General features: G+C 34.4%; 1 protein-coding gene across 1 annotated transcript; it reads left to right on the top strand.

The window, feature by feature from the left end:
* Positions 1 to 2,956: 2,956 nt before the first annotated feature.
* Positions 2,957 to 5,960, top strand: LOC127712410 (actin, adductor muscle-like). The gene is made up of 2 exons (XM_052218846.1): positions 2,957 to 3,167; positions 4,688 to 5,960. Exons 1-2 carry the CDS (start codon positions 3,042 to 3,044, stop codon positions 5,690 to 5,692), a joined length of 1,131 nt encoding a protein of 376 aa, XP_052074806.1. The 5' UTR covers positions 2,957 to 3,041; the 3' UTR covers positions 5,693 to 5,960.
* The last annotated feature ends 4,543 nt before the right edge of the window (positions 5,961 to 10,503 follow it).

Genomic DNA, 10,503 nt, shown 5'->3' on the forward strand with positions numbered 1-10,503 from the left:
GGAGGGGAGGGGTGTGTGTCTCAACAAAAAAATTTGGGTACAGAAGGACACTGAGCTGTGCTTATCATTGAAAAAACACCTCATTTCGTTTACTTAACGTCACACTACCCAAATTGCACCTATTAGATACATATAATATGTCTCTGCACCTATTTAGCAAAAATAGAAGTGGAAATCTTACAAGTTTTCTTAGAGACTAAACACTTTTTTTTTTTTTATGATTTGACATTTATGCACGTCTTTCAACATAGTTGAATAGATTTAAATATACGCAAAACGTTCACAATATATATCAATAGAGGAAGTATTCCCTGGAAAAAGTAAAATCTACGGAAACGTAGCCATGCGACGTCCACAAAAAGTCATCTTTTATAAATGAGCATATTAAAATATGTTACAGACATCCATTTTTTAAAAAGTGAATGGTAAGAATGGACTATTGTCAAATTGTTCCAAGTATTTGGAGAAATTAAACAAAACATCTTTTATTCGGGAGTGAATTTTAGCATAGATGCAATTTGGGTACTCCTCATTACAGAATCCTAGATAGTTTGGAGGTCGGTTTAAACCAATTTTTCTATGATTCAATATGGATTCAAAATCAAATTGGTGGAACTATATAGTAAATAAGGATACATCTACAAAATAAACACAGAATGGAAACTTTTGTCTTAACCATAAATAAACGTAGGTGAAAAAAACTGTAAAAATAGGTGCAATTTGGGTACCATCACGTTAACACTTGTGAAATGTTCCCGACCCATATATATAAATATATATCTGTGACTACTCTCACACATAGTGTGTTATAGTAGTCGCACTATATATATAACTTAGTACAATATATGCAGGGGCGGATACAGGATTTTAGGTTAGGGGGGAGCAAACTTAAATTTTCGCAATTTTTTTAGGTAAAATTATCAAAATATTCTTTATTAAGATGAGGACAACCCATGCTTTGCAAATTTTAGGGGGGGGGGGGGGCACGCCCCCGCCAGTATCCGCCCCTGATATATTTCATAGTAAAATTATAACCAACTCCTGAGACAATCTGTGGTATCTTAATTAGATTAGAGTCAGTGTGTAAATAAAAGTTTCAGCAGATATACATGTTAACCAATTGGGTCATTCATATCATAGATATAATAGCCATTGGCTATTATATCTATGTTCATATCAATTAGATATATGGAGTGCTGCACAGTATAGTTGAACCAGCCATCTAAACAAAAGATGAAAATGTATGAACCAGCGACAGATCAATCATTATCATTACCATAACCTTGACAAATTTACACCCCATCGATATATTTGACATCTAGTAGGATGACTGAGGGCCCCGTGTGAATTACTTTTAATTCCATATCTAAAATTTTATACACAACTGAAATGTTACTTTTCTTTTTCTTTTTGTTACTCACTTTGGTCTTTGAATTTGCTGATAAAATCAACTTGGGGGTACAATTTATATATTAACAAATATTACCGAATCTTACCGATATATATGTATACAATAAAACATTGCAATGTGTAATAAGAAAAATAGGAAGATTGAACGTGTCCAGTTGTTTTTTATTTTTTGCCTCTACTCCCCGGAAATCACTTTCTTAAATAAACTAATATATATTGCATACTGCATGAACACCAGAAAATACTTTGGAGGAGAAAGTGGATCATCTCATTTGTATCATATACAAAATGATCCGAAATGATTTATATCCGTGAAAAATCTACATGGCTTTGGATTTTTTGAAACATTGAAAATGTATAAGTTCTATAGATACTTTAGAAACAGCAGAGACATATATTACAATTGTATTATATGTCTCTGGAAACAGTAAAGGGTAGAAATAACGAAACATGGCGTGAATGTAGAGCAAAACATCTGGATTCATTTCCAATTCCAATACACCTTATCGCTAATCCCGCTTGACCCGAGAATCAGTCCCGCTCGAACTTTTGACGTCATACAACAATCACTTTTCCATTGTGGCGTCAGATATTTTCTATTATGACGTCAAAATTGTACGGGAACTTGTGTGATGTCCAGTAATGGCGGACAAATAGCGATAAGGTGTATACAATTCTTATTTATATATAGTTATTAGCTGTACACATATATATCTCACAGCTATTTCAATCATCTAGCCTTTTCATCTAGCCTCGACAAAATAAACTCCATGTAAAAAATCAAACAGGGACCAACCCCGCCCATAACATACTCATTATACTCAGTCCTTCACGTGTTGATGTTTATTTTATTTACATTTATAAATATACTTATATCGTTCCTGTGATATTCGATATTCTATTTTTTGATAACAGTTTGAACTAGTTTCCTTGATAAAATTAATATCAAACATACCCATAATACTCACAGGCACTTGTCATTGAAAACAAAATTACTGATATACGTTATACCATGGAAGTATTATATTGTCAATCTGAGTTGTCAATATTATACTTCCATGGTTATTATTAAGTATATAGGTTTTTTTAAGACAAGTGCCCGTGATAACGGACTCCTTTACATGTTGATGTCTATTTGTTTTCAGTTATGAATATACTTATATCGTTCCTGTAATATTCGGTATTCTAACTTTTAATTACAGTTGAAACTAGTTCCATTGTTTCTATCTAACAGAATTCGGTAAAATTTGGTTTCCTCGTATGAATGTAGTTTTACAATAATAAGTCACACATTTTTATTATCATATTATTTTTAGAAATTATGAATGAAAAGTCATAATGTGTATAGGAAACTGTTTTTAAAGTTAGAGTGTTATATTCTATCTAAAAATCGAATGATTTCAACATGTGAAGCGTCTATATTTGGAGGAAGAAAACGCTTAATCTTTCAGTTCTTTGAATCAGCACCCGACTCCTTATATGGAAAACGCACAGTGTGAATCGTAGTCGATTCTTGGAAGCTGATTGTCTATCATGATAAAACGAACGCGTGAGTAAGACAATTCGCCAGTCTGTTGTAGAAATCAGGGTGAGATACATCTCTCGTTTATATCAATTCACAACAAATCAACATGTGTGACGACGAAGTAGCCGCTTTGGTTGTAGACAATGGATCCGGAATGTGTAAAGCCGGATTTGCTGGAGATGATGCACCAAGAGCCGTATTCCCTTCCATTGTTGGAAGACCAAGACATCAGGTCAGTTTCAAAACATTTTCATTTAATTTAATATGATATATCATCAAGAAAACTGAATAGCAATCGGAATACATGTATATATATATTGAGATGATTTTGTTACAAATATTTTTTTTGTTAAGTCCAGAATTCGACCCAATATATATATAACTATAAATAAATTCGGTACAATTTTTGCTTGGTTGAATTTCCCCCAGATATACAGTTTTACATTTTGTTGACGCTCTTTATTTTATAAGAAGTTAACAAAGGATGACTGCATTAAAAGGGGGATCGGAATTTCGCAGGACTAATCGAGTATTTGGCTTTTTAGTGTATATTTTTACATGTGGGGTCACACACATGTGAATATGCAAGGGAATTTGAAACACAAGTATAAATTTGAAAATTATTAAGCACTCGGGGAAACTTAAGGGATCATATATAGTTGATGTTACACTTGAAATATTTCTTGATAACGTTTCCGATGTTATTATTTTATGTAACAATTTATAGCAATTTTTTTATTGAATTGCTTTATAATGAAGTGCTTTCTATCCAATTATATTTACGATATCTTTGAAATTTAGCGTTCGTTCAGAGCATGGACTAGAAAATGCCGAGGAAAATGCACACACAATCAAAAGTCTGGGATGTAGTGTTATGACTAATCCCAATTACATAATTGATTAAGATGTAGTGATTGCATCAATCATAGACTCCCCGTCTATTTTCATAATAGAATTCCGCGTTACAGATGTTCTTCTAGACGGTTTGCCCTAATATGGAATTCTAGTCCTTCCATTCATTCATCCTGTTATCTGTCAATGATGTGTTTTTGTTTGTAATATTGACGCCCTTGTACCACAGTTGGGTTCATATGAAATAATATACGTTTGAAAGTTAATTCCGTCAATGAACAGCATGCGGTATTTTTTTTTTATTAAATGATAAATCATGACAAATATACTAAATATGTGATTATATTAGATAAGTGAGCATATAATTTGTATATAAAAGTATATATTCGCACTGATTAAATAACTAAAGCTGTTAACGAACTTTGCTATCGAAAATTTTTCTAATCACAATTCAAGTGTTCTTGACGTCTTGTTTACAAATTGTACATGGATCATCACAAACAGTAGCATTTAAAAAAATATTGTACCCCCCCCCCCTAAAATAGACCATATCAACATAACTAGATAGTACTTTTAGAAACTCATTCTCACAGTAAAACTGACATAGTTTCTAATAGTTCATTGTAGTGATGCAGAGAAAATTTTAATAAATAGCACATTAATATCCTGGAATATGACAGTTGTTTTCCATTCGTTTGATGTTTTTGAGCTTTTAATTTTGCCATATGATAAAAGACTTTCCGGTTTGAATTTTCCTTGGAGTTCCTTTTTTTTATTTTCCTTTTTCCTTTAGAAAGGCGTTAGAGCGAACACCGAGAGGTTATTATATTATTTTGATTATTTAAAATGCCAAATATATCAGTATTTCAATAACGAAATGTTTTCATTTGTATTTTACAGGGAGTCATGGTTGGTATGGGTCAGAAAGATTCATACGTAGGAGATGAAGCCCAGAGCAAGAGAGGTATCCTCACCCTGAAGTACCCCATTGAACACGGTATCGTCACAAACTGGGACGATATGGAGAAGATCTGGCATCACACCTTCTACAACGAACTCCGTGTTGCCCCAGAAGAACACCCAGTCCTGCTCACAGAAGCTCCACTCAATCCCAAAGCCAACAGGGAAAAGATGACCCAGATTATGTTCGAAACCTTCAATGCACCAGCCATGTACGTCGCCATTCAAGCTGTACTCTCACTGTACGCTTCTGGTCGTACAACCGGTATTGTCCTCGACTCTGGAGATGGTGTAACACACACCGTACCAATCTACGAAGGTTACGCTCTTCCACACGCCATCCTCCGTCTCGACTTGGCCGGTAGAGATCTTACTGATTATTTGATGAAAATCCTCACCGAGAGAGGTTACTCATTCACAACCACCGCCGAGAGAGAAATTGTGAGAGACATTAAAGAAAAATTATGCTATGTTGCTCTAGATTTCGAGCAAGAAATGTCAACAGCTGCCTCATCTTCATCCCTAGAAAAGAGCTACGAATTGCCTGATGGACAGGTAATCACCATCGGTAACGAGAGATTCAGGTGTCCAGAATCACTGTTCCAGCCATCCTTCTTGGGTATGGAATCTGCTGGTATCCATGAAACCACATACAACAGTATCATGAAGTGCGATGTCGACATCCGTAAGGACTTGTACGCTAACACCGTCTTGTCTGGTGGTACCACAATGTTCCCAGGTATTGCCGACAGAATGCAGAAGGAGATCACATCTCTTGCTCCAAGCACAATGAAGATCAAAATTATTGCTCCACCAGAAAGGAAATACTCCGTCTGGATCGGTGGTTCCATCTTGGCTTCACTGTCCACCTTCCAACAGATGTGGATCAGCAAACAGGAATACGATGAATCTGGTCCATCCATTGTCCACAGGAAATGCTTCTAAATTAATCTTTGTAATAGAACTAACTTTCGTATATTTAATTTTTCAAACTCTGTGATGACACATTCCGCATGTTCAATGGTGACACTAACATTAATTTATCATCTTCCTTGTTGTGATACTTGGACACTCTTTTGAAGAACCAATAGGCGTCAATCAAATGACATGATTGTATTTGAACAACAACTGTTCCATTGGAACGACCCTTCTGTATATAATATTAATTATAATAAACGATAGTCACAGGAGTGACCATTATTTTTCCAACGAATAGTATGTTTTATTTTTCATATAACACTGTCATGGTAGAGTTTTTTAGTCTGGACTCAAGTCTCGTCCAACAATTACTATTGGTAGGTTTTGTCAATGAAATATTGCGAGGATGACAAACAAAGGTGGAATGATATGGGACAATTAAACACACTTTCGATCAAGCCCAACGTGCCGTACCCCAATTGCAATTCGCATAGTTTGTTCCATATCACAGCGTATAACTTAAAAAAGACACTTCGGAACATGAATAAAAGGACATCTGGGTATAATTTAATGAGCAGACCAAAGTCTCAGTTAAAGAAAATACTTACAGCCTTATAACCACTTCAGTAACAGTCTCTGACGAGCGCAAATGACCCTTGTATTTGTTCAAAATTACGCATTGAGATTAGGTGTCTAATTTCTCATATCATATATGTCTAATTTCAAAGCAATATGGAACCATTTTATACTTGGTTGTCTCATAGATGTATAAACACAAATGGGTTTATACATCTATGGTTGTCTGAAAGCTTACAAGTTAAGATGAAAGTGCCTCTGCATAAAAAAGAGTAATTTAAGAACCATTATCACAGAGAGATGAGTCATGAAGTGTCCAATTTGGCCCCCAATGTTTATGAAAATTAAAATCATATTTTAGGGCAAAGGTTTTGTATCGTAGGATACGATTTATGATTGAAGTTTTAGAAACTGGTCTTCTGGTTGTTTATGTCGTTAGGGTGCTGTCTTATTGAGGTACATCCTTCGTCTTTTATCTTTTATATTTGTTCTCTGTTTTCTGTTTAGAGAGTCATTTTAGTTGTAAAAAGGTCAAGATGAAGAGAATTGAAATTTATAGAAGAAATTTGTCGATACGACACCTTTGGGTGAGCTTATAGTTTGTAGAAGCTATAAGCGTCTACCAAACACACTTTCTCTTGAAACATCTTGAAATGAATAAAAGGAGATTTTAGGGTATATATGAATGAGAGAGAATCATAACGACTTAAACTACCAAAAGTCATCTCTAGGTAAAATACGTTCTTCAACCCATATATGATATGAGAATGATAAGCCGTCTAAATCGGCACAGGTTAGAAGAATAAGTTTAACAGAGATGATAAAATATCTCCAATTATTACCAGTTTCTCCAGCAGAGTACATACTGGTCACTTCAATTATAATATGAAAGTTTATCACCCTAAAAAATGTATAAAAACTGGTAAAAGGGGATGGAGATATGAACAAAGATGGTTTTCAGAAATCTAAGACGTATTCAAATTAATTTTCCGAAAAGAATACTAAAATTTAGGTATACATGTAGTCTTAAAATGGTCTAAATTCAGTCTTCTTCTTTAGAGTGAATTCGGGACGTTAAGCAACCAACAATCAATCAATCAGAGTGAATTCGAGCCTGTACGTTTGTTCTGGATAAACAATGATTACTATAAAAAGTTCAGGCTAAACTAGCAAATTCCTATAGGTCACCGCACGGGATTCATAACAAAGACCCATATTATAAAGTTGGCTATGAAGTACAGGACCTCATGGAAAAAAGTCAGAAGAAACAGCTTACACCATGATTCAAGTGACATACACACGTCGATAAGCCCACGGAGATTTCATTTTAATGGGTCGTGCTCGGTTATTTGCTGGGAACGGTCTATCATATCTCGGAGGCGGGAGTAAAATTAAAACAATTCGAAAAGAAAACCATTTTAATTTTATATAATTTCTTCTTCGGGTACACGTTGCAAAACATGAACGTCTTCATATATGTACAGAAATTTGTACAAAAGTTGTAGTATAGATTCAAGATTCAAATTTTATTATCCAAAAATAGTATAAACAAAAATTAAATTTTGATGAAAATTCACCAATCGTATTTGAGAAACATGTTTTTTGTTACCATTTCAACGAAAATTAAGATGTAGGTAAAATCTGAGACTACTAACACAATATTGTCAGTTTTTTTTCGACTTATGAGTTTGAATATCCCTTTGGTATCTTTCGCCTCTCTTTTATAGAAATCTTAGGTCGACTTCCATTTTTTAAGTGGCAGTCAAAGTGTATAGTGCTTGAATTTTAACCAATCTTTATATTTACCGAAAACACGTCTTGATATCAAAAATTAAGAAAATTGATACCCCACGAACGTATCTTGCTTTGTTTATACCAGTATTCGTGATTATTTGTTTTTGTGCCTCACACAAATACTGATGACCGGTTTGTTTTCTAGTTTTAAACTCTTAAATCAGTCAATGTGTTTTATTAAAAGTTTCAGAGAATTATCTATATCTCATAGTATTACTTATCTATTAAACGAAATAAGACATTAAATTTTTTTTTTCATATTGGTTAATTGTAATTACATTTCAATTAAAGCCGATTTTTGTACCGTATGCACCACCAAATAAGCAATATTGAAGTCTTTTAGACTCTCAAGTACAATGTATATTAATTTGATATGTGAAATGATCAACGAAGGAACCAGCAACACTGTCGTAAAGTCTAGCGTGAAAAAAAAACCTGTACCTCAACCCCGTATCTAAACGGCCGATATCTATTTGCGCAAAAATTGAAATCATTTGAGCCAATGCTGCTTCTTCGCCACTTCATTTTGGAAACTATAGGCTTCATTTACGCAAATAAACAATCATACAATTGCGCCATTTTACCATTTTATTCATTTTTATACGACCGCAAAATTTTTTTTGTGTTCGTATAATGCTGTCATGTCGTCGTCCTCGGCGTCGTCCGAAGACACATTTGGTTTCCGGACAATAACTTTAGTTTAAGGTGGTACCCAACACCTTGACTAATATTAATTTGGCTCGTTTAATTTTCATAAAATTTTGACAAAATGTTAACTTTGACCCTTTGACAAAAATATAAAAATTTCAAAAAAATGGAACCAACCACTTTATCAGAAAAATTTCACTGGTTATATAGCAGTTTGACAAACACTAATTTTGATCATTGAGAAGCTTAATATTTCCTTAACAATACAACGTAATCAAAACGTTTAGCTGATTTTTACAGAGTTATCTCCCTGCAGTGTTAGGTACCACCTTAAGTGAATGGATCTCTATGAAATTTTACCAGAAGGTTCAATACCACAAAAGGAAGGTTGGGGGTTATGGTACCAACAGTTTAGGAATTAGGGGCCAAAAACAAGCATTTTTGTAGTTTCCAGACAATAACTTGTGTGTGAGTGTATGGATCTCTCTGAAATTGTACCACAAGGTTCAATATCACAATGAGAACGCTGGGATTGAGTTTGGGGGTAATTGCCCTAAACGTTCAGGAATTAGGGGCAAAAATGGGGTCAAAAACAAGTATTTTTCTAGTTTCCAGACAATAACTTGTGTTTAAGTGTATGGATCTCTCTGAAATTGTACTACAAGGTTCCATACCACAAAGGGAAGGCTGGGATTGAGTTTGGGAGTAGTTACCCCAAAGGGGGGGGGGGGGTTAAAAAGTTTGGGGGATTTTTTTGGGGGGTTCATACATTTTTCTTCAAGATTTTTCTAAATTTCAAATTTAAAAAAAAAATTTGTATGAGATTTTGTTTTTTTTTAATTTTTTGTTATTTTTTCCTGAAAATTTTCCATTTTTCCATTGATTATTTCTGATTTATATATAAAAGCAACAAATACTGATATGACAGGAGATACACACCAAACATTATATGTAACATATTAACTAAGCATTGTGCAACAGCCCAGTATTGCGCAATAGCACAGTATTGCGCAATAGCAAGAAATCTTCAATTGCACAGTATTGTGCAATAGCAAGAAATCTTCAATTGCACAGTATTTGCGCTATAGCACAGTTTTGCGCAATAGCAAGAAATCTTCAATAGCACAGTATTTTGTTTGTTCAAGGTCATGTTAAACTTCTTGCAACTTTCATCAGGTGAAGCCTCTGATTTTGACGGTAACAGACAAAATACTGATGGAATATAATGTCCACTCGTAAAGCCATCTATAGTATAGAGTTGTTTAAAATATTTTGGATAATATTTATAAGTCAGGGGCGGATCCAGAACCTCGCTGTCTGGGGGGGGGGGGGGGGGGGGGGGGGGGGGCACCATGAAACCAAAATTAAAAAGATTTTTTTTATATATGCATATATGCGAGTGTGGGAGGTGGTGGTGTCATGTATTGGGGATGATGGTGGTTGTTTGGGGTGGTTGGGTCTTCATTTTTATATCTTTTCATTATTTTTGGGTCCATTTCTTTCTACTCTTGTATTTGCTGCCAATTGTCCTCTATTCATCACAGTTCATCACAGCTTTAATCTGTTTTCAAAATTTTTAGGCCAATTTTTTTCTAGCCTTAACTTTTTGACCATTATTCTCTAATCTGTAAACCCCATTCATACCCTCATTCACGGTAAACCATTCATACCCTCATTCACGGTAACCTATTTTACCCTCATACATGGTAATCAAAACAAGAAAAAATATACACATATTACTGTACTATTATAATAGAAAAACATAGGATATGGGGTATCCATCCACGACACAAAATCAGTACATGCACAGCAAAAAAACA

The sequence above is a fragment of the Mytilus californianus genome, unplaced genomic scaffold (assembly GCF_021869535.1).
Source record: "Mytilus californianus isolate M0D057914Y unplaced genomic scaffold, xbMytCali1.0.p SCAF_1, whole genome shotgun sequence".
NCBI lineage: Eukaryota > Metazoa > Mollusca > Bivalvia > Mytilida > Mytilidae > Mytilus > Mytilus californianus.

Bases quoted from the DNA above. Each gene is read 5' to 3' on its own strand.
- LOC127712410 (XM_052218846.1), top strand. From the start codon at position 3,042: ATGTGTGACGACGAAGTAGCCGCTTTGGTTGTAGACAATGGATCCGGA. The intron at 3,168-4,687 runs GTCAGTTTCAAA...TGTATTTTACAG, and splicing joins TTGGAAGACCAAGACATCAG to GGAGTCATGGTTGGTATGGG.